Here is a 26907-nt window from a genome sequence, read left to right on the forward strand (position 1 = left end):
GGTGGCGGCTGGAAGGACACCGCGGGCCCGGGAACGGCGGGGACTCCGAAGCCCCCGCTGCGTCGCTCCCGCTCCCCCCGGCGACCCCGGGCCGGCGCCCGCGCCAGGTGAACCCGACATGAATCGCTTGTTTTGGGCAGACGGTTCGGCCCCGGCTGTATGGTTTGAGAAGACTCATGGCCGCCTAGAGCAGCCAGCGGGTCCCATGGTGTAATGGTTAGCACTCTGGACTTTGAATCCAGCGATCCGAGTTCAAATCTCGGTGGGACCTCTGAGAACCTTTTGGTTCTCCAGCTCCTGTTTTTTGGGGGAGCTGCTGGCGGCCGCGGCCGCCTCGGGCTGCGCCGTGCTCCCGGTGACCTGCCGGCCTCGGAAGAGGGTCCCTCCCCTTCTCTCAAGACGTTTTCTTTTCCCGAGCGCGCCTCGGGGGCCCAGTGCGCATGCGTGAGAGTCGGGGCGGAAAAGTCGGCGCTGGTTACGGGAGCGGGACGCACGGTTACGTTACCCGGGAGGGGCCGCCGGGGGCCCGACCGACCCTGGTCCTGCTGCGGGGGCCTGCAGCGGCCGTTTCGGGACTGGGAGCCCTCCCTCCGTCCCCCCAAAGCTGCCGGGAATCCTTCCTCCTGTCGGCCAGTGTGCAGAGTGCGATGCATTTCTGTTGTGCAAGCCGGGGCCGCGGGGTCCCGCCCGGCGCACCGGCCCCGCCGAGCCGCGGGCGCGGGAAGGAATGCGGGGCCGGGGAGGAGGGAGGGTCTGGCGGTCAGTCCGGCTGTGGATCGGTCCGGGACTGGAGTGTGTGTGTGTGTGTGTGTGTGTGTGTGTGTGTGTGTGTGTTTTGGTTGTCCGTTATTCAGGCAGTGGGCAGTGAGGTTTTCTGTCGTTTTCCTTTAGATTCTTAAAAAAAAAAAAAAAAAAAAAAAAAAAAAAATATATATATATATATATATATATATATATATATATATATATATATATATATATTTTCATTTACAGTTTGCATTCTATTTTATTTTGTATTAGTTTCAGGTGTAGACATAGTGTTTAGACAATCATCTACGTTACAAGGGTCCCTTCCTCCTGATATTTCTAGTTCCCAACTGGCACTGGTTGCAGTTATTACAATATTGTTGACTATATTTCCTACACCATACACTCTGTGTCCTTCAATCAGGAAACACACACACACACACACAACCAACAAAACAAAACAAAACAAAACAAAACCTCCTTCATTAAGCATAGCCATTCTTCAGTCTGTCTCAGCGGCTCAGAACATGTCTGCTGTCTGTTTTTCACCTTATCCATGCACGATTTCTCCCGAGGGGGGGAGGGGGTAGGGATGTCTACAGGGTTTACCAACAGGATTGAGCAAAATCTCTCTATTGATGAGTCTGTGCTGGACCCAGGTTTTTGGTGCCTCCCGGGCCCAGGTGATTTGCAGGAAAGGGCGCGTTCTGGGATGGCAGGGGAAAGATGGGCATGTGGTGTTGTTTTCTTTGGATTGGCATCTGGGTTCTGAGAGCTGTCTGTCCCTCTGGGATAAGGGACGAGGGCCCAATGACGCATCTGTGATCTCCCTGCAGGGTGATTGGCACTGTGGTTATTCATTCCCGCCCCGTGGGAACATGCCATGGTTACAGAGAGGATCCTGGCACTGCTCTGAATCTCTCCCATGAGCTACCTCTCTGCACCCCCACCCTCTCCCACTCACTCCTTAAAGATACCGATGGATTTGTGTGTATGAGCCATCTCAGCCTCAAAGGTACATAGACATAAGGTGGGAGAACTTGCTCTATCAGATATTAAAGCTTATCATCATCTATAAACTATAGGGATTGAGACAGTGTGAAATTGGTGCAAGGTTACTGGTGCAGACATACCAGTGGAACAGAAGAGAGAGCTCAGATGCAGCCCCGAACATTCTTGGACGAGTGATATATGACAAAGGTAGCACAATAGGGAAGTGGGGAAAAGGGCCGACTGTTCAATACATTATTCTGGGACCATGCGTGTCATATGGAAAAATATGAAATCAAATTCCTCCCAACTTACACTAAGCAGGGCAGTACCTTCCATGGGAACTGCAGACCTTTGAAAGGAAAAGCAATAAAGCTTTTGGAAAACAACATAGGAGAATATTTTCATGACATCAGAGTAGGGAAAATCTTAAGCCAGTAGATTCTAAAATGTTGATATATGTCATCATCTATATATTATATATAAAGCCTAAGCAACCATTACTGGCCACCAGGGGGCAGACACTCAATGCAGGAGTGAGGGGGTCAGTGCGCTCCCACAGCTCAGTCCCTCTCCCAGGCCAGGCCCGATGGCCATGGCCCCAATTGCAGGCCAGCCCGAAGGACCCCACTCATGCACAAATTCATGCACCAGGCCTCTAGTAATATAATATTATATGTTCTTCTTATCAAAGACCCCAATAAGAAAGTGAAAAGGTAGCCCTAACCGGTTTAGCTCAGTGGATAGAGTATCAGTCTGCGGACTGAAAGGTCCCAGGTTCGATTCTGGTCAAGGGCATGTACCTTGGTTGCGGGCACATCCCCAGTAGGGTGTGCAAGAGGCAGCTGATTGATGATTCTCATCGATATTTCTAATTCTATCCATCTCTCTTCCTCTCTGTAAAAAATCAATAAAATATATTAAAAAAAAAAAAAAGTGAAAAGGTAAGCCACAGCCCATAGCCGATTTGGGTTCGATTTCGTTCAAGGGCACGTACCTAGGTTGCAGGCTCAATCCTAGCCCCTGGTCAGGGCAAGTATAAGAGGCAACCAATCCCTGTGTTTCTCCCACATCAATGTTTCTCTCTCTCCCCTCCTCCTCCCTTCCACTCTCTCTAAAAAAAACAATTCTCTGGTGAGGATTAACTAACTAAATAAATCTAAAAAAAATTTTAAAATGGGTTTAAAAAAAAAAAAAGGTAAGCCACAGGATAAAGATCCTTTGCCCTGAGCCAGCCTGATGCATTTGGAGGATCAGGCTCCATTCCAGGCCTCACACAGAGACACCAATACATTTCATCCTGCCACTGACTTCCAGGACCGTTGGCTACCAAAGTTAAATGTTCAGAAGTTGTAACATTTTTCCATGCGAGGTGAAGGATGTGTTAACCAAACTTGTCCTGGTAATCATTATCATTTACTGTATACAGCCATCTGTCCATTCTATCTTAATAAGGCCTGAGGCAATTAAAAATAAATATTCTGAGCCTTATCTGGAAAAGGGCAGTTATGGCGCCTTTTGAATAGCAGTGTTGCAAGGATCAGTAAAATAGTCATTGCAAAGTCCTTTTCTCTGCATCCGAGCCACAGTCGGCTCAGTATTGGAAACTGCTAGAAAGATAACCAAAACAGTGGAGGCTGAGGAAGCTCAGAGTCTGAAGAAAAGAACACATGTTTACGTGGGGAAGAACACACACTTGGAGGGTTGTCACAGAGGCAGAGAACTCTGAAATCAACTAAAAATTTTTTTAAAAAAGAGCCTCTTTCTGTGAGGGAGACTTAGGGAGCAAAGTATGGCTGCACGTACTCCACAGGTAGAAGTTTTAAGGAAACTCCAGGTGCCATCAGGGGAGAGGGAATCCCAGTGGTTAGGAGAAGGGCGTGGAGCCTGTGAGACTTCAGCTCTGATCCCAGCTCTGCTGCTTCCAAGCGATGAGGCCTTGGGCAAGTCACTCAGCCTTTCTGAGCCTTAGTTTCCCCATCTGCAAAATGGGTATAACAATGGTACCTACCTTACACGAGTATTGTGAGTACTAAAAAAAATAATGCATTTAAAATATTTTAATACATTGCCTGGCACATAACGAACACAATACATTTATTATCGTTATCATCACCATGGACATCATTGTTACACAGTTATCAGAAAGGCCTGTCAGGGGCCTCACTTCAGCGATTCTAAGACTAGATCCCAGCCCGCTGCAGCCTCAGCCCCTCTCACCTGCCAAGGAAGAGCGTGCACTCCAATCACTGTGCCCAGCCCAGACAAATGGTGTCTGAGCCGCCGCCTCATCAGCGGCAAGTCTGTGGATAAAGCAGATGATCTGGAAGCCCGAGTCTCTGATGCCTAAGCTGATCATAGGCTCACGGTTCCACGTCCATCCATCCGCTGGAGCCGCCAAGCTGAGTGCCCCCAGGCCAGACTCCCTGCCCCCTGCGTAAGCCCCGCCCCTTTAGGGTCCCCCTGGCTCACAGCCTATTTCCCCAGTTTCACTTTATAAGCTTCTCCCAGCTCACTGCCCATCCACTCGTTCAATAACGTGTTCACACAGGATGCCGTGTCCACCGGCGCTAGGGGCCATGGCCACCTCGAACACCCACTCCCAGCCCTCTGCCTCCATGCCTCCCTGAGCCTGGGTGTGGGTCCCCCTCAGCCCAGGGCAGAGGGCAGAGGGCAGAGGGCACAGGGCATGTACCCTGATCTTCTCTTGGTCTCCTCCCAGGACCACCCAAGATGACAGACACTGAGCTCCTGTCCAATGACAAGGGACCCTCCGGAGGAGCAGATGTTAGAAGACAACATGGTCGCTGAAGCCGGTTTGGCTCAGTGGATAGAGCGTCGGCCTGCAGACTGAAGGGTCCCTGTTTTATTCCGGTCAAGGGCATGTGCCTTGGTTGTGGGCACATCCCCAGTGAGGGGTGTGCAGGAGGCAACTGGTTGATGATTCTCTATTGTCGATGTTTTTAACTCTTTATCCCTCTCTCTCTTCCTCTTTGTAAAAAATCAACAATATATATATATATATATATATATATATATATATATATATATATATATATATATTTATAAAAGACAACATGGTTAGTGAGCGATCTTCTTTTTCTCCTGCCCCTAGGGTGACAGGCTGGGTGCTCAGAGGGGCTGGGAGGAGGCTCGGGATTTCTTTCTCTCTTTCCTTCTTTTTTTTTTTTTTTTTTAATATATTTTATTGATTTTTTACAGAGAGGAAGGGAGAAAGATAGAGTTAGAAACATCGATGAGAGTCATCGATCAGCTGCCTCTTGCACGCCCCCTACTGGGGACGTGCCCGCAACCAAGGTACATGCCCTTGACCAGAATCGAACCTGGGACCTTTCAGTCCTCAGGCCGATGCTCTATCCACTGAGCCAAACCGGTTTTGGGGGAGGCTCGGGATTTCTAAGAACGTGAGACCAGGACAGGACCCGGAGGTCATCTCGCCAGCTCCCCGTTAACGCAGGGAGCAGAGCACCTACCTCAGGGCCTGCTCAGCGCTCTAGCCACCGCCGCTCCCGAAACCCGAGCAGCTCATCGGGAACGTGACCCTGGTGCTTCTCAAAGCCGAGTCCTTCCTGTGGTCTAACCTGAGTCCCGCACACCCCCTGGTCCACGGCCCTCCTCCCGCCTCCATCCTCCATCGAGCACCGAGCGTGCGCACCGCGGAGCCCGCAGAGGCTGGACAGCACTCCGCGGAGACTCTGCCTGTCTCTCCCTGCCGCCCCGTCTGGTCCTTCCTCCTGCTGCATTGTCCGTCTTCCATTGTTGCTGCTCCACCACCCTCCCCCCCCCCCCCCACGACTGGTCTCCATATCCTCTCCACCCTCCTCTCTGCTGTCCCTCGTGACTCATCCCTGGGCTTCCCAAGGAAGCCCCCGCCCTCTGCCCTTTCCTCCCATCCCTGAGTGGAAAATCTGTCTCCACGCCCCCCCCCCCCCACCCAAGCAGGCCACCCCCTTCCTCCCAACCCACCCTCCTCCCTCCCCCACCACAGCTTCCTCTCCAGGCCCAGGAGCAATCACAGACGCCCCGACCTTGACTTCCTCTGCTGGGAGAGGCCGGGAGGCTGGGCCCCGACGGGACCATCGCTGTCCCCTTCCTCTGGGCAGGGGACAGCCAGGCGCGGGCCGGGCCCAGGCCCCGACCGACTTCCTCTTGTCCCGGAGCGAGCACGCCTGCCCTTGGCGAGCAGGTTTCGGTCTCTCACGAAGAGGAAACCGAGAGCGGTGAGAGGGAGGGGAGGCCGCGCGGCCAATCAGGGGCCGGGCGAGGCACAAAACCGGGCGCCCTGGGGCGCAGGCAGAGCGGGGCCATGGCAGAGCTGCAGCAGCTGCAGGAGCTGGAGATTCCCACGGGCCGGGAGGCCCTGCGGGACAACCACAGCGCCCTGCTGCGCGTGGCCGATTACTGCGAGGACAACTACACTCAGGTAGGCCGCGCGGGCCGGCCCGCACCCCATCCCTGGAGGGGCCCCAGGCAAGGCCATCCCCGGGCAAGGCCACGGGCACTGTCTGACAGGTGCTTGTCCTGGGCTTTGGCTGAGAGGTCCTCCCGCTCCAGGCCTCAGCTTGCACCCAGTCCCCCAGGCTTTAACCGTGATCCTGTGCTACCCAAGCCCCCTCTGTGCCCTCTTCTCTCCCAAAGGCTCCGATGTGCGGGCGCCCTACCCCATCCTTCTCAGCCTCAGCCGGGTCCATCTCCCTCCCAGCCTCTCCCTCCCACCCACAGGCCCAGGGCTCGTCCACACACACACACACACACACACACACACACGCACGCGCGCGCGCACACACACACACACACACACACACACACACACGTTGGCGCCGTCTGTCCTGGGCGGGCTGGCTGTAGGGGAGACTTCCGCAGGGCTTCCCAAGCATCGCAGTGGGCTGGAGATGGACCAGGGAGCGTGGGAGAGCAGAGAGAGGAGGTCGTGTTCAGGAGAGGGGTTGGTCTGACACAGGCCAGGGGATGAACATGTGACTGTAGGGAGCAGCCCACCAGCCGAAGAGGAGGCTATAGGGGCGTATCCGAGCAGTTTCCTAAACTGGGTGGTGGTCCCAGGAGAAAGCAGGTGGCCTGAGCCTGTGGACTCCGGGGTCAAGGGAGGAGGAAGGAGAAAGACTCAATGACGGAGCACCTGTGTTATTTCAGGAGTCCAGGTGACCCCTGTGAGGCAGCCGTGCAGGGAGGCAAGGGGACCCAGGTCACACCACTCGGAGACAGCAGAGCCCAGGTCTCCTGACTCTGAAGCCGGGCTCCCCACCTTCCCGCCCGTCTGACGTGCTGTATGGCTTTAAGACGGTTTATCTGCACTCTCTGTCCTTGATTTCCTCTGCCCCCTGCAGGGCTACAGACTAAGCCTCTAATCCCTTCAGCAAACCTTCATTTTCATTTTTCCAACCTGTTCTGATCAAACTGTGAGAGGAGGCCCAGGGACTCCCGGATGAATAAGAGCATTGAATAATAATAATAATAATAATAATAATAATAATAATAATAAAGGAGCAAGTGCTTATGGGAAAGAGAGAGTCGATGAGCCTGGCCAGTGTGGCTAAGTGGTTGAGCATCAGCCCATGAGCCAAGAGGTCACTGGTTGGATTTCTGGTCGGGGCATTGATTTGGTCCATTTTATAGAAAAGGAAATTATCTATAATTTTCCCCGTGAGGGATGGATGTGTAAGAAGCAGCCGACTGATGGTGTTTCTCATCAATGTTTCTATCTCCCTATCCCTTCCCCTTCCTCTTTCTAAAAATCAGTAAGGCACATTTTTAAAGAGAGAGAGTCAGTGATGATAATAGTTAAAACCCTCGGCCCCCTCACTTTGGGCACGTGGGTTGCTTCCTTTAGTCCTCACCCCAGTCCTGTGAGGGGAGGACACTCCCACTTCACAACCAGAGGCTGAAGTCCAGGAAGGTGAACTCACTTTCCCAAGGTGTTCGAGCTAAGGGCCGAACCGGATTCAGACCCGTAACTCTGACTCCAGGCGCCATTTCTGACTGCGGCCTGTGAACCAGCTCCGTCCCCCCAGCTCCGCAGGCGCGCTCCTCCTGGTGACCAGGAGGCAAGTGCTCCTTCCCGGTCCTTCCATCAGCTCCCACATCGCAGAGCACTTCCCCTCAGTCCAGGGCCTGCCCCTTAAACCGGCCAGGATGGCCGGAACCGCTTTGGCTCAGTGGATAGAGCGTCGGCCTGCGGACTGAAGGGTCCCAGGTTCAATTCCGGTCAAGGGCATGTATAATACCTTGGTTGCGATACATCCCCAGTGGGTGTGTGTGTGTGTGTGTGTGTGTGCACGCGTGCGGGCGCGCAAGAGGCAGCTGATTGATAGTTCTCTCATTGATGTTTCTAACTCTCTATCCCTCTCTCTTCCTCTCTGTAAAAAATCAATAAAATATATTTAAAAAATGAAAACAAAACAGGCCAGGATACATGGCAGCTGTTACTATATATTATTATCACCATCATTATCATCACCATCATCATCATCACCATCATCATCTTATTCATCAGAAGGATGACAGACACACGTAGATAACAAAAGTCAGTGCAGGGAGGTGGAGCAGTCCTTGCAGAACTCCGGGGACAGGAAGCTCTGACCCAGGTCGGCATTCCTGGACTCCTGCCTCCTTCAGGCAGAACTCTAACCGTGAGCCCACAGAACCAAGTCCCTTTTCTGGCCTCTCGGAGGATTTTGGTCTGAAGAGCCAATGCCTGAGAAGGATCTGGATGACTTCTTAGAATTGCTTCTTAAAAAAATATATATTTTATTGATTTTTCACAGAGAGGAAGGGAGAGGGATAGAAAGCTAGAAACATCAATTAGAGAGAAACATCGGCCAGCTGCCTCCTGCACACCCCCCACGGGGGGATGTGCCCGCAACCAAGGTACATGCCCTTGACCGGAATCAAACCCAGGACCTTTCAGTCCGCAGACCAACGCTCTATCCACTGAGCCAAACCGGTTTTGGCTTAGAACTGCTTTTTAACAAGGCCTGGTTCCCAGGCCCTCAGTCCTCCCCCAGCCCGCACCCTGTACCACAAGCAGGTGACAGGAAACCCCTGGGGAGTGGGGTCAGCTGCAGAGCTGTCAGGGTCCAGGGAGCTTACAGTCAGGGTGATTTGCATAAGAAATAAGCAGTCAGTCATGAAGATAGGTCCCAAACCCTTGACCTCCAGACCTGACTTTGGTCCAAGGCCCAGGGGTTAGCGGGCATCCAGGCTCTAGCCTGCAGGAGCTGGGACCGAGCAGACATTTTCCCTGTTTGGGATGACAGAAAAAATCCAGCCACACATTCCCCATGCCAGACCCGGGAGGGAACAGAACAGGAGAGCTGAGCGAACAAATTGGGGTGGAGACCAAATGAGTGGTTCCTGATCCCTCTGGGCCTATTGAAGGGAGGCGTTGAACTAGAACAAGACCTGTTACTCTTTCTGCTTTTAACATCCTGGGTTGGCCTGGCCAGTGTCCTATATACCAAAAGGTAGCAGGTTTGATCTCGGTCAGGAACATACCTGGTTGCAGATTTCTCTCTCTCTCTCTCCTTTCTTTCTCTCCAAACTTATTTTCGGTTAAGGATTTAAAAAATACTTGATTGTTTTTGGGTGTATATGCTAATGAGATGTAAATTACCTGAAAATGAGCACCCCCTAACTGGTGTTGGGACAGAAAGGCAGGAGGGACTCCTGAGAGGAGTAACACAGGAGGGGCCATTCAGAAGATTCTAACTCAAGCTACATTGGAGGCACCCGGGTCTCCTGAGCACCCAGCTCTGATAGGTTCTCACTGACTGGCCTTGAGGGCACCTGGGTGCTGAGACCCCATGGGGCAGTCTTGTCTGCCCTGGACTTTCCTCCCCGTCCCCACAAAGGAACAGGCCAGAAAGCAGCCATGAGGAAGCTGACTGGGGAACCAGATGACCCGAGAAGTTTTGTCCCAACCACCACAGTGGGATCTGGAACTGAAAAAAACAAAAAGTCCCTCTTCTGTCTCAAGCTACTCCCTGCCCACCCCTTTCACCGCTGCCTGGCAGTGTGACCCTGCTCAGCCCCTGGCACAGTGCCTGGAATACCCTGGGAAGATGCCCAGCAAGCATTTGAGTTTACATGAGCTCCATTAATTAATTCAGAAATGCATATGTTTTATCATCTGTGTAGGGGACACTATTCCAAAACGGGATAGAGAATAAAACAGAAATGCTCCTTGGCCTCACTGTGTGTGTGTGTGTGCGCGCGCACGCGCGCATCTGTGTAGTTAGTAGATATAAAGTAAATAGATAAACGATTGCTGATAGCACTAAGTGCTTTGAAGAGAAGAGAACAGGGTAAATATGTTTGTTGAAACAGAAGTGAGCTGGGGAAAATCATCGGGTGGTGAGGGAAGGTGTCTCTGAGGAGCTGAGACTTAACAGTAAGAAGGTTTCTAGAAATAAGCACAAGTCCAAGACCCTGAGGTAGGAACAGTCTCAGCTTGATCAGGAACAGAAACCCACGGCCTCTGTGGCTGGTGGGGGGGAGTGAGCGAGAGAGGGAGTGGTAGGAAATGAGGGTGAGAAGCAATCAGGACCCAGCCTGTGGCGGTCCTATATGGGCCATGGTTAGTTAGTAGTTTACAGAATATCCTCCGTGTACGGAAACTATTGGAAGGAAGGAAGGAATGAGGTAACTATCTTTGGGCCTCAATTTCCTTATCTATGAAATGGACCAAACCAGTGTCCCCCAAATACCCACCTGCAGAAGAGCACAGGAGTCCCCTGGGGAGCTTTTAAAGGCACAGCCTCACCAGCTCACGCCCACAGGATCCCCGTTAGAAGGTCTGGGATGAGGGCCTGACCTTCCCAGAAGGTCAGGTGGGTTTTAAGTTTGAGATCTCCTCCAATCAGTATTGCCTCTCCCTCTCTTTTTCTGCTATTTACCTTTTACCTCCCCACCCCCAAAGGGTCCTCAAAAAGGCGGTAGGCTCAATCCTCAGGCTGGCTATTTGAGAAGAGGTATCTTTCCCTTCCCTTGCCTCCATTCCCTGGGGCTACAGACTTGCTTTTCTGATGTCCCCGGAGTCCACCTACTGTAACATCATTCTTCTGGAAAACACCTAAGGGCTGCTGCTTTTCCCAAGCCCCACCTTCCCTGCACCCTCTCCCCTCCCACCTGCCCAGCAGAGAATCAGTGGAAGGTGCTGGCCCCCGACCAGGACTGTGTGTATTTCAGGCCACGGACAAGCGGAAGGCGCTGGAGGAGACCATGGCCTTCACCACCCAGGCGCTGGCCAGCGTGGCCTACCAGGTGGGCAACCTGGCCGGGAACACGGTGCGCATGCTGGACCTGCAGGCGGCCGCGCTGCGGCAGGTGGAAGCCCGTGTGAGCACCCTGGGCCAGGTGAGGAGCGGGGGAGGCTCCCTGGTCTCCAGCCCCACGAGGGCCCTTTCCCCAGTGATATTTCCTCGCTGCCTTTTCCCACGTCCAAATGTCTGACTTTGCCACAGAAGCTTGGCAATGCCCCAGCGATTGGAACCTCGTGTCTTTGTGCCTGTGTCCGTGCTGGGCCTGGCTGCCCCACCAGACAGCACCTCCCCGAAGGCAAAGCTCTTTCCTTCTCCGACTCCTATCCTGTGTGGTAGGAAGCAGGTTCACCAATCACGGTGGCTGCATAGTCCAGGAAGGAGGCAAAATGGACCCTGTTTCCATCTAAACGTGGGCGATCTATATAATAAAAGCCTAAGCTACCGACCAGAACTACCGGTCGCTATGATGCACACTGACCACCAGGGGGCAGATGCTCAGCTCCCACAGGGGGAGTGCCGCTCAGCCAGAAGCTGGGCCCATGGCTGGCGAGCACAGCAGCGGTGGCAGGAGCCTCTCCCGCCTCCGAGGCAGCGCTAAGGAGCAGTGAGCCGAGGAGTAGGGAGCAGAGGGCGGGCAGGCAGTAAGGACTGAGGGGTCCCAGACTGTGAGAGGGTGCAGGCTGGGCTGAGGGGCCACATGCACGAATTTTGTACACTGAGCCTCTAGTAATTTTTAAAAAATATATATGTTATTGATTTTTTACAGAGAGGAAGGGAGAGGGATAGAGCTAAAACATCAATGAGAGAAACATTGACCAGCTGCCTCCTGCACACCCCCCACCAGGGATGTGCCCACCGCCAATGTACATGCCCTTGACCAGAATCGAACCTGGGACCCTTCAGTCCAGAGGCTGATGCTCTATCCACTGAGCCAAACTGGTGTTGGCTTTAGTAACTTAATAAATGTCCTAGACCCAGTGTGCTTGCTTGGCAAGGTCATCTTCAGCTCTGGAAGCACCGCCACCGCCCTAGTGTCCCTGACCCCCCCCCCCCCCTCCTTCCTGGATCCTTGGCTGAGGAGTTAATTGCCCCATAAACCACAGGCACAGATTCAATCACACATCAGCCTGGCCTGTGCAGCAGCCCCGTGTTCCGTGGGGGGGGGGGGGGGGTAATCTTCCTCTCATCCTACCCTCCCCGTGCTGTAGGTTTCTCCACAAAACATCCCAAGAGAGATTCATTCACTTAGGTGACCCTGCCACAGCTCCTAGCCGCCTCCACGGTTCTCCCTCTCTGCTCCTCAGCCAGCCAGTCCCCCGACACCCCCAGGGGTGCCGTCTTCTCGGCTCCTCTGGCTCCTGCTCGGCTAATAATAACCTCCGTTCTCTCCCACCAGGAAGCTGCTCCAGAGTGGCTCCATCCTCCCAGGGCCACTCTTCCCAAAAGCCGTGTGGCCTCGGGGACAAAGCTCGCTCTCTCCCTGGACCTCCCCACGTCCCTGCCCCCACCCCAGAGTCTCTAGCCTCTTCCTCCCTTAGGGGGAAGGGGTGCTGTGGAGCCTCCCCCTGCCCTCAGTCACCTCGAACCCCGTCGCACAGATGGTGAACATGCACATGGAGAAGGTGGCCCGGAGGGAGATCGGCACCTTGGCCACGGTCCAGCGGCTGCACCCCAGCCAGAAAATCATCGCCCCCGAGAGCCTCCCGCCCCTGACGCCCTACTTCCGGAAACCCCTCAACTTCGGCTGCCTGGATGACATTGGCCATGGGATCAAGGTAGAGACAGGGCCCCTCCTCTTTCTCCACCGCCTACCCCCTCCCCCCCCCCTGCTTTCTGCCTCACGGCTCCCTTCGCTCCAGCCCCCACTTCTCCATGTTCCCGTCCCCACTTCCTGAAGCCAACCCCCTCCTGCACAGCCCTCCGTGACCGGCCTTCACCCCGCACTCGGATCTGCTGAGACTGCCGTGGTGCCGGCGTGTGTGTGTGTGTGTGTGTGTGTGTGTGAAGGGCGAGAGGAGGAAGGGCGGGTGTCGGGGTGTGCATGAGAATGGCTCCCCCGCCACATGAGAACAGCGACTTCCTCTGTCTGGAGGTTTGAGGTCGCGGCACCGAGAAGTCGCCCCACAGCCACTGTTGGGCGAGAAGGGGCGGGGATGCAGCCGCACAAGGGGGGGGGCCATGGAGAAGACAGGGGAGCGGGACTCTGGCATTTTCTTCTCGGCCCATCTAATGGGGGGAGGGGGGAGAGGACACCCCCCTACCCCATTGGACCAATCCCTGGCCCCACACCCCAGCACCCCAGGTTAGATGAAAGCCCCTCTGTACCTAAATGGCTCCCCCTCCTCCTCCTCCCTATCCTGAACACGCCTTGCCCTCAGAAAGGGGGAGCGAAGTCTCTCCTGCAGGTGCCAGCCCCCCCCCCCCCCCTCACACACACACACCTGCTGCCCAAATGCTTTAGGATTCGGCCCACGTCCCCGTGTCTCAATCCCAGTGAAGTGGAGAAGCAGATGGTGCTCCCTGTTCCCTCTCCCGGGGAAAGCCTATCCCAATAGAGGGGCTCCCCTGCGTGGGCTTGCACCTCATCATGGGTACACCCCGCTCTGCTCCTCTCTGCCCCCAACTCCCCCAGCCAGTGCCACAGGCCTAAGGACGGTCCGCTTTCCCGCCTCCCTCAGCCCCACGCCCAGGCTGGGGTCTCTGAGCTAGGAGCCTCCAGGCCGGGCGCTGGGTCGCTGTGGGAGGGGGTGAGAGGAAGTGGCCTGCAGACTGTCTGCTGCTGAGGTTTCCGTGGGGCTGCGGCAGACTGGGCGACAGGCCGTGAGCGAGCGGGTGGGGAGGGCTGAGGGGGGTGGAGTGGGGTGAGAGGGGGTGGGGAGGGTTAGAAGGAGGCTGGGTGAGAAGGGTGGGGTGGGCTGGGAAGTGGAAGTGGGAACTTGCAGGGCCTCGCTCTTCCTCCCAGTCCTTGCCCGCCCCTCTCTCCTCTCCCCTCTCCCCTCGGGATGAGGGAGCTGGAAGTGGGGGTAGGTGGTGGGGGGAGACTCAGTGTCAGCCCAGCCCCGTTTCCCCGCAGGATCTGAGCACCCAGCTGTCGAGGACCGGGACCCTGTCTCGAAAGAGCATCAAGGCGCCTGCCACACCCACCTCTGCGGCTCTGGGGTGAGGCCTCCCCGGACCCAACCGGGTCTCACATGATCGCCCTTCCCCTCCATGCCCCCTCCTCCCCGCACTGACCACACCCTCTCCTCCCCCAGGCGCGCGCCCCGGATCCCGGAGCCGGTGCAGCTCCCGGTGGTGCCCGATGGCAGACTCTCCGCCGCCTCTTCCGCCTCCTCCCTGGCCTCTGCTGGGTGAGTCCCCCAAGGGGCCTCCTGCCAGCTGTCACCACGACTACGGGGGTCACAGGGCGGGGCCAGCTGGGGAAGCGGCCCCTAAACTGAAGGACCCCGCTTTCTCTGACCTCCAGCAGCGCTGACGGTGCCGGAGGCGCCTCCACGCCCAAGGGGCAGGCAGCACCCCCGCCCCCTCCGCTCCCCAGCTCCTCGGCCCCACCCCCTCCGCCGGCCTCCGACAGCGGCCTGCCGCCCCCTCCGGGTAAGGGACCCCTCCCGCCCCTCCCAGCTCAGCTGTGGGGTCCCGGTCTCACCGCCCCGCACCCTCCCCACCCCTCCCTCCCGGACCGGCCCGGCCCACCCCGGTGAGAGGAGGGAGGAGGCGGAGGCGGAGGCGAATCAGTTTAGGGCCCGCTCTGTACCACGGAAGCTTCTCACCCATTTTCTCACTTAACTCTGACCCTGAGAGGATGTCACACCCGTCTAACAGGCGGCGCTGAGGGTGAAAGGTTAGGGGAGTTGCCTAACGGTTACCAGCCCAGTAAGCGGCAGTCTGACTGCCCCATATGGGGCGAAGGCTCAGCGTTTACTGAGACCTCCTCTGCGCTGGAGGCGCTGTGGGAGGACCAGGATGGGCCAGGGCTGGAGGAAGGGTTCATAAGCTGGGCAGACCCCGGTGCCCTCCTCGTGGGCAGCAGTCTCCTGGGGTGAGTGGAGGGGAGGGGTTCCCAGTGCCACCCCGCAGACCTTTTCCCTCCCAGCCCCAGAGCTGCCCCCGCCCCTGGACCTGCCCCCGCCCCTGGACCTGCCCCCTCCGCCAGTCCTGGACGGGGACGAACTGGAACTGCCGCCCCCGCCTCCACCGGGCTTTGGGCCCGAGGAGCCCAGCTGGGCCCCTGCCTCGTACTTGGAGAAAGGTAGGTCTCTTTCTGGGCCTGGAGGACACCAGGTCCCACCACCAGGGCTCCCCTTCTACCCCAGACGCATTCTGGGCCTCCTGTCAACCCCCCTAGGTCCCCCCCCCCCCCCCCAATTTCCTGGTGAACAGAGCAAATGTTTACCCAGCCACTCAGAACCGAGCTGGGAAGGCAGCAGCTGCCTGCACTGTGCACTGAGCCAGGGAAGGGTCCGGTCCTCAGGGCTTGGGAGAAGGCACCTCTGGCCCCGCCGCTAGCACCCAGAACCACGCAGGCCCCTCCCTGTCGCCGCGGCTGGCAGGAGGCGGCTCTCAGGGCGCCCTCTCCGCCCGCAGTGGTCACGCTGTACCCGTACGCCGGCCAGAAGGACAACGAGCTCTCCTTCCCGGAGGGCACGGTCATCTGCATCACCCGCCGCTACTCCGACGGCTGGTGCGAGGGCGTCACCGCGGAGGGCGCCGGCTTCTTCCCGGGCAACTACGTGGCGCCCAGCTGCTGACAGACGGCCCGGCTCCCTCCGCGGGAACTCCGAGCCCGGGCAGAAGCCAGCTCCGAGGCCAAGCCGGGCTGGACTGAGGGGTGCCCGGAGGCCTGCTGCCCGCAGGAGAGAACCGGAAGCCAAGGCGTTTGGTGACCCCGTCCACACGGAGGACCCTATCCCATGGAGGGGGGTCTCCAGCTGCAAGTGAAAACTTTGAATAAAACTGATGAACTCCTGATGACTGCCCTGGAGGGCTGGGGGCGGAATGGGGGAGCATTTCAGTTCTAAGGCTCCTAATTATCGAGTCCCCCGCCCCCTCCCTATACTGGACCCCCTGATGCCCCCTGCAGAGGGACCGCACCCCGTTCTTTGCCTGCTGTGCATTCAGCCTGGATTCCTCAAGCTGGGGTCCAGCCCTAGCTGGTGTGGCTCAGTGGATAGAGCTTCGGGTTCGATTCCGGTCAAGGGCTCGATCCCCAGTGTGAGGCATGCAGGAGGAAGCTGATCCATGATTCTCACTCATCATGCATTTTCTCTCCTCCTTTGCTCTCTAGTCAATAAAAATTTAAAAAAAGGTGGGGCCAACCCCTCACATAAGTGGGGCTCCCTAAGAGCAGAGACCGCCTCCCCCTCCCTCTTTGCCTCCCCCTCTCCCCCTCTGATTGCCGCACCAGAGATCTCAGTGACTCCTCCTTCACCTGCTTTAATAGCTCTAACACACCAAAGAGGAGGGGCTCGGGGTTCGCTGGCTCTGCTTTAAAACATCATGGCTTTCTGTTCCATAGGAGAGGAGGGGGCCGCGGAGGGCCCAGCCCACGGGGGCGGCTTTGGTTGTCCCTGATCTTGTTGCGTAGACGAGGCTGGGGTATGCGAAGACACCGAGGCAGGCACCGCTGCGAGGTTCCCGGCTGCTCCAACCCGAGCCGGACAGTGTGCTACCTCGTCCCACCACCAGGAGGCGACTGTTCCATTTGGCTTTTCTTCCTTTGGGGTCACTGGCCGGATGGGCGAGGGAGGCAAGAAAAGAGATGTATGTAGTGTGGGATCGCGGTAGGCAAAGCGAGTCCTAGGCCTGGGGCTGCGGGCGGAGTCCAATGCGGGAGGTTTTCTTGACCTAAGGATGGGAGTGGGGTGGTTAAGGGCCCGGCGGCAGCTTAACGTTCTCTCGCCTGCAAGGGAGCCTCTTCCTCCCAGGCCAGAGGACGGATGAGCTTTTAGGAAACTCAGCCGCCGCCTTCCCGGGAACGCGCTTTCCCCGGGTTGGGGCCTCCCCCAGAGCTGAACTGCATGGATAGTTGGGATGCTCTGCACTCCCTCCTTCAGCCCCCGAATGCACGGGCCTGCAATTTCTGGAAATTCCCAGGGTGTGTGTGTGTGTGTGTGTGTGTGTTTGTGTGTGGCGGGGGGGAGGGGGGGGCATACCAAAGCGAAAGGGCAAGGAAGTTACAAAACTATAGATTTGTCTTTCCCGATAGTTCTCCCTTCCCCACGCCTCGCCGGGGCGCCCCCTGCTGGCGGCCGCCTCAGCTCGCCTTGAGCACCTGCTGCAGGTGCTGGCGGATGTCGTGCGCGGTCTCCCAGGGCACCACGGTGGCGCGGAAGGAGCCGGGCTCGGCCTTCTGCGCCTCCTGGATGAGGCGGTGCATGGGGTAGCCGCGGCGCGGGAAGGCCACGTCGCCGCTGGCCAGCAGCCCCGCGGGGCAGAAGTCGTTGCTGCCGTCGCCCACGTAGAAGAGGCGCTCGAAGTGCACGCCGTCGCGCGCGCGCTCGCGCAGGTAGTCGCCGAGCACCTTGTGTTTGCACATGTTGCTGGGGCAGCGCGCGCAGCCGTGCTGGGCGTGGAAGGGCCGCAGCGCCAGCAGCCCGCGCGCGTCGGGCGCGGCCGGGTTGCTGAAGACACGGCGGAAGAGGCCCAGGTGGCCGGCGGCGCGCAGCGAGCTCTCCACGCCGAACGTGTTGGCGTCCGAGATGAGGATGACCTCGAAGCAGGCGCCCTGCCTGGCCACGAACTGCAGCAGGTCGCCCATGCCCGGCGACAGCGGGATGGCCTCGTAGACGGCGCGCAGGTCCCGCGGCCGCACGCCCTGCTCGCCCAGGTACTGGAACACGCGCTGCATGAACTCGTTGTAGAAGCCCTCGCGGTAGGTGGCGCGCAGCCCCTCCGGCAGCCGCTGGCCCGGCGCCGCGCGCTCGATCCAGTCGTCGCTGTTCTCGTCCACGATCGTCTCGTCGAAGTCGAAGGTCAGGAGGAAGCGCGGCGCGCCCTGCGCGGCCATCCCGCCGCCGCCCTGGGAGCAGGAGGGGGAAGAGCAGCAGCAGGAGGAGGAGGGGGCAAGCGAGAGCGGGCGCGGCGGGCGCCGGCCCGGGACAGGCTGGTTAGCGGGCCTCGGCCAGAGGCGCGGGCACATCCAAGACCTGAAGGAGGACCCAAGGCTGGTTAAGCGGGAGGAGCGCCCCACGCTGGGGCCCCCTCCACCCCGGCTCCCTGCCCACCCGCTCCTGGCACCTCTAAGCTAACTGTGGTTTAGCCCCAGAATACCAGCCTCCTCTGGAGCCCAGGAGGGCTTCATTGGCACCTGTGTCTGCTCCTCTCATGGGGGGGGGGGGGGGGCGTTGGGACTTCAGCTTGGAAAAGGGGACACCCTCTGGGGCTTCTGGACTAGACTTTCTAGAAACTTCTGAGCCCAGTTGTTGGTGTGGATACAGGGAGGGCGGAGGGGACTCCACTCCTTTCTTCCCTAACAAAGCGTCCGGGAAACCGCCCGCTCACTCAGAGGGAACAGCCCCTACCACGGCCTCTGGGCCGACGGCCGTGGACTGTGGTGGACAAGGAGCTGGTCTCCGGGGAAGACTTGCCGACACCATGCAGAGCACGGGGACGGTGTGTGCCAGACCCCGGGCCTGGGGAGCAGGCGCCGGGCCTCGGCACCGGCCGGGGAGCAGGGTTTCAGCTCAGAATAACCGGCGAGGCCGAGGATCCGGCAGGCTCTCTGGGAGCGGCTTCCAGCCAGACGGCTCTGGGCCGGGGTCCAGGGACGGGACTCAGCTTTTCCAGGGAGTCTTAGGGGCCTGTGCTGACAGCTCGTCACTAGTCACTTGCCAGTTCCCCGGAAGGACGGTGTCAGCGGGTGGGGTTCGTGCCAGAGTCCGAAGCAAGCGAGCGGCAGAAGCAATGGGGCTTGGGGAGGCGGAGGCCGGCGCCAGGCCGCGGCACACCTGAGGCAGGTAAGGGGGGGAGAGAGAGCAGCGGCGGCTGAAGAGGTGAGGGAGGGAGTGGGGGCACGGGGGCAGGAGGCAGCGGTGGGGGAAAGGGGACGAGGAGGAAGTAATGATGGGGGAGCGTGGAGACAGACTGGACAGGAAGACAGAGTGCGGGTGGGGGTGAGGAGCTCCGGGAAGTGGAGACCCTGGGTCCGACGTGTTGACAGAGGACATGGGAGAGGATGGAGACAACAGGGCCAGTGCGAGGGCGCAGGGAAAGGCGGACACAGGGAGGCAGAAGCCGTGGCAGCCAGTCCCCGCCTCCTTCCAGCCTCCACCATCAGTCCAGACGGAACCTCCCCTCTTTCTGGTGTCTTCCTCACACCCGAAGATTTCTGGGATGCTCATGGCCTGGGACACCTTGTGACACAGAAGGCCAGGCTCCTCATGTCAGAGCTGGGATCCGAACCCGGCTCCCTGCCTCCCTAATGTAGCTGTCCTTTAGACCTCATCCTGGGGCCACCCGCTGGTCTCGGCAACGTCCACCCGGGAGTCTCCGTAGTCCAGGATCTTTGCAGTTGAGGATGTAAAGCATCAGGAGCCCCTCGACTGGGATGGAAGCTTCTAGGGATCAGAGGCCCAGTAGAGGCGAGGGCAAGCCTAAAGGGGGCCACCCGATGATGGAAACGTGGACACTGAGGCCTTCCCCTAAGAGACCTCTAGGGGGACCCACTTACCCTAGACAGGCACCGCAGGCCGGCAGCCGGAAAACACCCGCTCATTGTTGGTGCACCCCCCGCAGGCACTGCTGGGCTCTAGCCGTCGTCCAGAGCTCCTGCCAACCACACAGGGTCCGGGTGAGGTGCCCGGGTGGCTGGCTTTGACCCCCCACTAACTACTACCAGCCTATCCCGTGCTTCCGGAGCACAAAGCCTTGCAAGGTATTCTCTTAGCAAACTGCGAGGATGCAGGAGAGGCTATAGTTGATAGAGTTGGAGACCCAGAGCAGGGAACTGACTTGCTCAAAGGTCACCACTGTAAACGGCCGACTGATTCAAAACCAAGCCCTGGCTGGTGTTGCTCTGTGGTTAGAGCATCAGCACCCACACCAAAGGGTGGAGGGTTTGATTCCCCGTCAAGGGCATGCACCTGGGTTGCAGGTTCCATCCCCGGCCCTGGCCAGAGCGACGGTTTATGTCTCTCTCTCCCTCCCTCCCTCCCACTCTAAAAAAAAAAAAAAAAAAAAAAAAAAAAAAAATCAATGGGAAAAATTTACTCAGGTGAGGATTATCAACAGCACCAAAAACAGATCTGACTGAGACCAGTGCTTTTTCTCTATATATAATCCTTGTTTCTCTGAGTACGGTACAACATAGTTCACAGATCACCTTCACTCAGATTGTCTCACTGCTCATCAGTGTCATGGACTCAGCAGATGGGAAAGGCTCACAGAGGTTAGATACTTGGCCCAGGGCCATGCTGGTCCCAGGGGCAGAGCCTGGATCAGGACCACCTGGCCACAGCCTTGCCCGCCCTCTGTCCTTCCAAGGGAAGGGGAAGGTGATCGGGCCTTCTGCACCACAGCTGCGGGGCAGAGACCCCCTGGCACCAAAGGTGATCTGGGCCTGGAGAGTCAGATTGACATTTCCGCTGGACTTTGCCATGTAGCTTTGGGGACAGGCCTTTACTGACGTGGCTATAAAGGATACCACCTGTGGCTCCCAGCGCCCTTCTCTACCCCTGGTCCCATCCACCCTGGGGTTGAATAAGAGGCCAGAGGCATCTGGGACAGATCTGGAAAGACACGGAGAACCAGGAAGACTAGACATGGAGCAGAGGTCCGGCTGGCTGCTGCCCTCTGGTGGTGACAATGGGTGACACTGGAAACACCTCTGCCTGTCAAGGTGACACTCTTCCCAGACCATCCCAGGGTGGCAGAGAGAAGCCATTTCCCCCCAAGACAGAGACTGGGACATCCCAGGAGCAGGCTCCGGTCGGAGGGAGGGTACCACACATGCATGAAACCCTTCTCTCTAGGAACTTTTAATCTAGGAACTGGGAGCGGTGGTCAAAGCTAAATGGGCAGTGGGCAAAAGAAGGAGGGAGTTGGAGGAGACAAGGCGGAGGTGATGGGAGGGAGGCACAGGGAGGAGGAATTGATAGGAGAGGGGTACAGGGAGGAGGAATTGACAGGTTTTGGAGGGTGGGAGTTCTCCCTTAGCCTTATCTGGAGGGATCCAGCTTCCAGAATCCCGGCTAATCCTTTTACCTCCTAGAAAAGGGTCTCCTCACTTTGCCTTTACCTTTTTATAATTTGGTGGAGCATTCTACTGATCTAACCATCCTCAAAACTTCTCATCTCTTATAGTAAAAGACAGTTACTTTTGCCCTAGCTGGTTTGGCTCAATGGTTTGGCTTGCCTTCCTGCATCTCCAGCAGACAGTATGGTGACCCAGCCAGCTCCCAGCTTGAAATCTCTGTGCCTTCTCTATTTCTAATTTCTCAATTCCTGGCCGCCTCCACTTAGAACCGGTTCATTCATCTCTCTTTTCACGTGGGACGCGGAAAAGGGAGATCCCCGCCGCATCAGGCCCCCGAAAATAATGGTATTTAGGGAAATCCGTTAAAAATTTATTATTTTTGCCCTCGTTTCTTTTAGTCCCCAGAGCAGAAAGCCAGGCATCCTGGGTTTCTGCCCCTGGAAACGGAGAAAGCTACACTGTGACCCCCCAGCCCTGGCCCGGCCCCACAGGAGTCAGAGGGGCCCTGGGCCGCCCTGGAATCTGGCTCCCACAATGTTCACGTTACTCACCTCTAGAGCAGCTTTGTCCTGGATGATCAAATCATTTTGTGTCGCCCAGAAGAGTTCCTCAAATCCAAGCGGCACAGGGTCTCCGAGCTTGAGCCCCTCTGGCAGGCTAGAGCAGAGAGAGGAGAGAAAGGCTTCCTCAGGGCGACAGGGAGTCAGTCCATAGCTAGTCCCAGCTAAAAGCGGGGCCTGGCCCAGCCGGTGTGGCTCAGTGGATAGAGCGTCAGCCTTTGGACTGAAGGGTCCCAGGTTTGATTCCCGTCAAGGGTGCAGGAGGCAGCCGATCAATGGTTTGGCTCAGCAGATAGCTTCGGCCTGCGGACCTAAGGGTCCCCGGTTCTATTCCTGTCAAAGACACATACCTCGGTTGTAGGCTCCTCCCTGGCACCGTCGGGGCTTGTGCAGGAGGCAATCAGTCCGCTTGTTCCTCTCACACTGAGATTTCTCTCAGTCTCTCTCTGTCTCTGTCTCTGTCTCTCTCTCTGCCACTCTCCTTATAAATCAATGGAGACATAGCCTCAGGCGGGGATTAACAAAAACACACAAACAAAAAACAATGGAAACCTATCCTCAGGTGAGGATTAACCACAACAAAAAAGATCAGGTCTCCTCGTATTAATCACTAGAAATCAGATTAACAACAACAAAAAGGTCAGGCCTCCTTGTATTAATCACTAAAATCAGATTCGGATTAACAACAACAACAAAAGACCAGGTTTCCTTGTATCCATCACCAGAATTCAGACTCAGGCACTAGGTGGGGATTCTTCCCCTCCCCAGACACTGCCACCAGCAGCAAACGGGAAAAACAGGCCACAAGAGGCCAGTCCAGCTAACACCTGGGGCCACACAGTACCAGAACCAGGGATCGAACTCAGGGGACCCTGGTGCCACTTGCATTCAGAATTGCCGGGTTTAAAACTGTGGGGCCCTAGCGGGGTTGGCTCAGTGGGTGGAGCACAGGCCTGCGGACTGAAGGTTCCGGGTTGGGTTCTGGGCACTTGCCTGAGTTGCTGGTTGGGGAGGCCACCCATCGATGTGTCTCTTTCACATCAGTGTTTCTCTCTCCCTTCCACTGTCTAAAAACCCCCGGGTGAGGACTTTTACCAACAACATTGCAGCCGGATGCCGGGCTAGTGTGGCTCAGTGGCTGGGCGCGGACCCATGAACCAAAAGGTCACTGGTTAGATTCCTGTGCAGGGCACCTGCCTGGGTCGTCCTCTGGGTCTCCAGTAGGGGGCGTGCAGGAGGCAGCCAATAGGTGATGCTTCTCTCTCCTATCTATCCCTCTCCCTCTCTCTAAAAGTCAATAAGAACCATATATATTAAAATTGCAGCCAGAGCTTCCCTCATCGCCCCGGAGTACCCCCCCCCCCAACACCCCCCCCACCCCCCGTGGACTCTGAGCTTGCTGCCCTGCCCAGCGGGAGGCGGTGACCCGGCCCCGGGGCCAGGGAGGACGCGGGGACCTGGCGTCACCTCTGGGCTTGCCCTGCGGGGAGGGGATCCTCACTGGGCAGGGAGGCGGCAGCTGCCGGCGGGGGGGGGGGGACGGGGTGGGGGGAGAGATATTTTTAGAGGTGCTGCCAGGCAGGCACGCTGGCACCCCCCCAGCTGGCGGGCTCTCCCCTCCACTGCGGGCGGAGGGTGCGCAGCCGGAGCTCCCAGGGGGCTGGCGGGTGGCGGGGAGCGCGGGCACCGGCTCTTTCGCTTTGGCCGAGCCGGGGACGGCGGGTCCACCCGGGCATCGCCGGGGCAGGGGAAAGGGGGGGCGCATTCCTCTGTCCCGGGGACTCCCCCGCCGACACCCGCGGGAAGGAGCGCTGCCCTCAAACTCTGCACGGCCCCCCACTCCGCACCCGGACCCCAGCCCCCCGGGGCGACCCCGGACTCACGCGCGGAGCGGCGGCGGCAGGAGTCTGTCCCGGCTGAGTTTGAGCGCGGAGCGTGGAGAGGGGGGCTCGCGGAGATTATTGGGGCGCAGGATGGAGCCGGGGGTGCGCTTACGGGAATGGGGGGGGGGACGGGACGCGGTGTCTTGCCCGCCCTCGGATCTCGGGGCCCCGGCTCACGAGTGCCTCCGGTGCGGAGGGGCCGCGGAGGATGTGCGTGTGGGCCGTCCCCTCCACCTGCCTTCCATCCCCCCCGCCCGGCCGCCGCGTCCCCTTTAAGTGCCCGCGAGCCGGAGCCGGGGCCGCGCTGGCCCTGCGGCTGCCGCAGCGGCGGGGCCCGCAGTCCCCGACGTCACAAGCGGCCGTCCAATCAGCGCGGCGCCGGCGCACATGAAAGGGGCGGGCCCCGCCCCCCGGCGGCCCCGAGGCTCCGGGAGCGCCCGCGTGGGTGGGACCGGGGGCCGCGGGGCAGGGCAGGGGCGTGGGTGGGAGTGGATGCCCGGTCCCGTGTGAGTCCCGCCCACAGGTCCCGGGTGCCAAGGCTGCGGACTTGCCGCTGCTGCCACCGCCCCGGGCTCTGGTCCCCGGGACGTGCAGAGATGCACCCCCACCTCCAGCTCTCACGGGGCTCCAGCCCCTCAGTCTAGGGACGGGCACGCGTGGGCCCAGCTCGTGGGAGGCAGCTCCCGTGTTCCTCTCGCAGGTGCGTGTAGCCAGGGGCCCTCTGCCCCCAAGTGGAGCCACGGCGCCCCATCCCGGCCCTGGGGACCCTCCCCCGGCTACAGGCTACGGATAGGGTGACCAGCGGACCGGAGAGTTTGCCCTCTGCCGGTGCTGATGTAACTGAAACACCTTCTCTGCTTCCAAAGAGTCTGCGGCCAGCCACCTCCCCCGCCCGCCGTCCGCCCTCCCAGCCTGGTGGCGAGGGGTGGAGATTCTAAGAAGGGAAAGGTGACGCTTATGGAGAACATGCTGCGGACAGGGCACTGCACTTGGTCGCTGCGCTCGCGGTTGAACGTTCACAACACTCAGTTCAAGTCCATGCACACCTGACTCATGGGGTCGCAGAGGGGCCGAATGCAGGTCCTCCCGTCAGTCCTCCCTCAGTCTCCCCTGCCCCACTCCTTGCAGACAGCCAGCAGATTTAAAGGCCCCAAGTGACCTGGAAGCCAGTGGGTCTGCAGGAAGCCACCCTAACCTCCGTGCCTGGGGCTGGGGCGACTGGCATGAACAGGCACATGGGTGTCCTGTTTCTGCTGCTGGAAAGGGTACCTGGCCCTGAGGGGGGTCTGCCTGGGCAAAGGCCAGACGGCAGTGTGTGGGTTCCTGACTGTGTGCAGGAAACACTCCACAGCGTGAGTCTGGGGGAGGCTAGAGGACGGCGATTAAAGCTGGGGGCAGTGACACGAGGAAGGCTGGTAGGTGGTTCTGGGCGGGTCTGCTTTGGCTCACCGAGAAGAACAAAGGGGCCCCGGGACCAGTTCGGAGGGTTATCATGGGATGAGCTGCCGCTGCCCATGGCTGCCCTGACTGCAAGGCTGCTGGGGACTATCCGAGTTCAGGGGATGCGTGCCTGAGGGGGGTGGAGGGGAGGAGAAGGGAGAGAGGAAGGTACAGGCTGCTTCTGGAAGGCAGAGCTCGAGGCAAGACCTCCTTTCTGAGGGGTTTTAGAGGCTGGGCCTTTCGGGGCGGTCTTGGGGAGCATCTCTATAGGATGTTCCTCCGCTCTGTGCTGATGTGCTAACATGGGGTGCATTCTCTTAGCGGCGTCTGTCCTTGGGTGTGGTTGGCAGTAGCACTCATTGGGTTTCTGCCATCTCCTCGGTTTGGGGAAGATGGGATTTACTGAGCTGTCTCATTGCCACACACACAAAGGGAAATGAGGGCTTTAAAGCTGCCACCCTCGTCCTTAAAACCCTCAGCAGTAACTCCCAGCGTCCTGGCCCCGGAAACACCGGCTGGTTCACTCCCTCTCAGCCTGTCGTCACTCCTCACCCTTTCCTCTGGCTCCCAATACACCCGGCTCTTTCCTGGGGACCACCCTCCTCAGAACGTGCCTGTCCCATTGGCCGGTGCAGCCCAGCCTGGCCATCATCTCTCTCCGAGTTACCCCACAGCTCCCGTTAGTGCACTACCGTGTTTCCCCGAATATAAGACATCCTCCAAAAATAAGACCTAGAGCATGGAAAGATAAGACATCCCCTGAAAATAAGACCTAGCGCAACTTTGGGAGAAAAAAATTAATATAAGACACTGTCTTATTTTCGGGGAAACAGGGTAGTCATGTGTGTGCTGCCAGCGCACACAGTAGGCGCTATATGTATTTCCCATGTACCAAGGCATGTAATCCTCACATCCTCTGACCTGAGTGTATAGCTCCTTTTATTGTTGAGAAATGAGGGCCATCCCTCACATCCAAGGTCACCCCTACTAGCGTGCAAGCAACACGAGGGCGAGGGCATGTTTTGTTTATTTATTTTTAAAATTGGCTTTTAAATTAAAATTTTTTTTTTTTTCTTGTTAACAAAGTAAACCGTTTTAGTAAAAGCTGCTGACATTTCTGTCAGTAGGAACCATAGGGAAGCCGTTGGTTAGAGCCATCATTTCCATGCTGGTGAGGGCGGTAATGGTTACCCCAGGGGCGTCCGTGCCAGTGATTGGATGGATTGTCCCTTGGCCACTCCTGTCTGCTGCCCCTACCTCTACCAGGGGTCTTCAAACTACGGCCCGCGGGCCACATGCGGCCCGCAGAGGAGTCTGATCCGGCCCGCCAGGTTTTTTGGGCAGTGAGCGCAGCCGAGGTGTTACAGTAGGAATTAGTAGTTCATATAGTCGGGCCCTCCAGCTCTCTGAGGGACCGTGATCTGGCCCCCACTTTAAAAAGTTTGAGGACCCCTGCTGTCTGTTATCTTGTAACCAATTGCCTCTGTTTCTTTGGCCCCCACCAGCTCTGCTGTTCCAATCCTCCACCATTGGAGGGGTCGCTGGAGGGCGCTTCAGGCATTCCTGGTATTCTTTGTCATCGTCAGTGAATCTCCTGGCAAACATCTCTTCAAAATGTGGAACAGCTTCAGAAGTATCAGTCATTCTGAAATTCTCACCTCTCCCAGGTAACTGCTCTTTACTGATTTCAGAGAGGAAGGAAGGAGAGAGAGAGAGAGAGAGAAACATCAATGATGAGAGAGAATGGTCGATTGGCTGCCTCTGCATGCCCCCACTGGGGACTGAGCCCACACACA

At 57.9% G+C, this 26907-nt stretch overlaps 2 protein-coding genes across 10 annotated transcripts; one reads left to right on the forward strand and one right to left on the reverse strand.

Annotated features, from left to right (window-relative positions):
- ABI3 (ABI family member 3) lies at positions 1-16333 on the forward strand. Of its 3 annotated transcripts, none has more exons than XM_084863587.1 (8): positions 1-107; positions 10963-11130; positions 12635-12811; positions 14110-14195; positions 14291-14386; positions 14503-14630; positions 15130-15285; positions 15621-16333. In XM_084863587.1, exons 2-8 carry the CDS (start codon positions 10996-10998, stop codon positions 15782-15784), a joined length of 942 nt encoding a protein of 313 aa, XP_084719713.1. In that variant the 5' UTR covers positions 1-107; positions 10963-10995; the 3' UTR covers positions 15785-16333. The 3 variants fall into 3 exon arrangements, with proteins under 3 accessions (XP_084719713.1, XP_084719712.1, XP_084719714.1); XM_084863586.1 differs by lacking the exon at positions 1-107 and adding an exon at positions 5757-6181; XM_084863588.1 differs by lacking the exon at positions 1-107 and adding an exon at positions 6025-6181 and having other exon boundaries at positions 15091-15285.
- A 116-nt stretch (positions 16334-16449) lies between these two features.
- PHOSPHO1 (phosphoethanolamine/phosphocholine phosphatase 1) lies at positions 16450-24000 on the reverse strand. Of its 7 annotated transcripts, none has more exons than XM_084863540.1 (5): positions 23672-24000; positions 21780-21885; positions 19705-19802; positions 17308-18054; positions 16450-16880 (listed from the first exon to the last, which is right to left on the reverse strand). In XM_084863540.1, the coding sequence occupies exons 3-5, from the start codon at positions 19747-19749 to the stop codon at positions 16833-16835; spliced, it is 840 nt and encodes a 279-aa protein (XP_084719666.1). In that variant the 5' UTR covers positions 19750-19802; positions 21780-21885; positions 23672-24000; the 3' UTR covers positions 16450-16832. The 7 variants fall into 7 exon arrangements, with proteins under 7 accessions (XP_084719666.1, XP_084719665.1, XP_084719667.1 ...); XM_084863539.1 differs by having other exon boundaries at positions 17308-18181; XM_084863541.1 differs by having other exon boundaries at positions 16450-18054.
- Positions 24001-26907: the final 2907 nt, after the last annotated feature.

Source organism: Pipistrellus hanaki (assembly GCF_964339955.1).
Source record: "Pipistrellus hanaki genome assembly, chromosome: 16".
In the NCBI taxonomy this organism is placed as follows: domain Eukaryota; kingdom Metazoa; phylum Chordata; class Mammalia; order Chiroptera; family Vespertilionidae; genus Pipistrellus; species Pipistrellus hanaki.

Excerpts from the sequence above, each read along its gene's own strand:
- PHOSPHO1 (XM_084863537.1), bottom strand. The coding sequence starts at position 19,375 with ATGAGCATCCCAGAAATCTTCGGGTGTGAGGAAGACACCAGAAAGAGG. Across the intron at positions 18,182-18,866 it reads ACCGTCCTTCCGGGGAACTG|GTCTTGGATGTGCCCGCGCC; the intron begins GCAAGTGACTAG and ends GTCCTCCTTCAG. Across the intron at positions 16,881-17,307 it reads TCCGCCAGCACCTGCAGCAG|GTCAAGAAAACCTCCCGCAT; the intron begins GTGCTCAAGGCG and ends TCCCATCCTTAG.
- ABI3 (XM_084863588.1), top strand. The coding sequence starts at position 6,065 with ATGGCAGAGCTGCAGCAGCTGCAGGAGCTGGAGATTCCCACGGGCCGG. Across the intron at positions 6,182-10,962 it reads GCGAGGACAACTACACTCAG|GCCACGGACAAGCGGAAGGC; the intron begins GTAGGCCGCGCG and ends TGTGTATTTCAG. Across the intron at positions 12,812-14,109 it reads ACATTGGCCATGGGATCAAG|GATCTGAGCACCCAGCTGTC; the intron begins GTAGAGACAGGG and ends GTTTCCCCGCAG.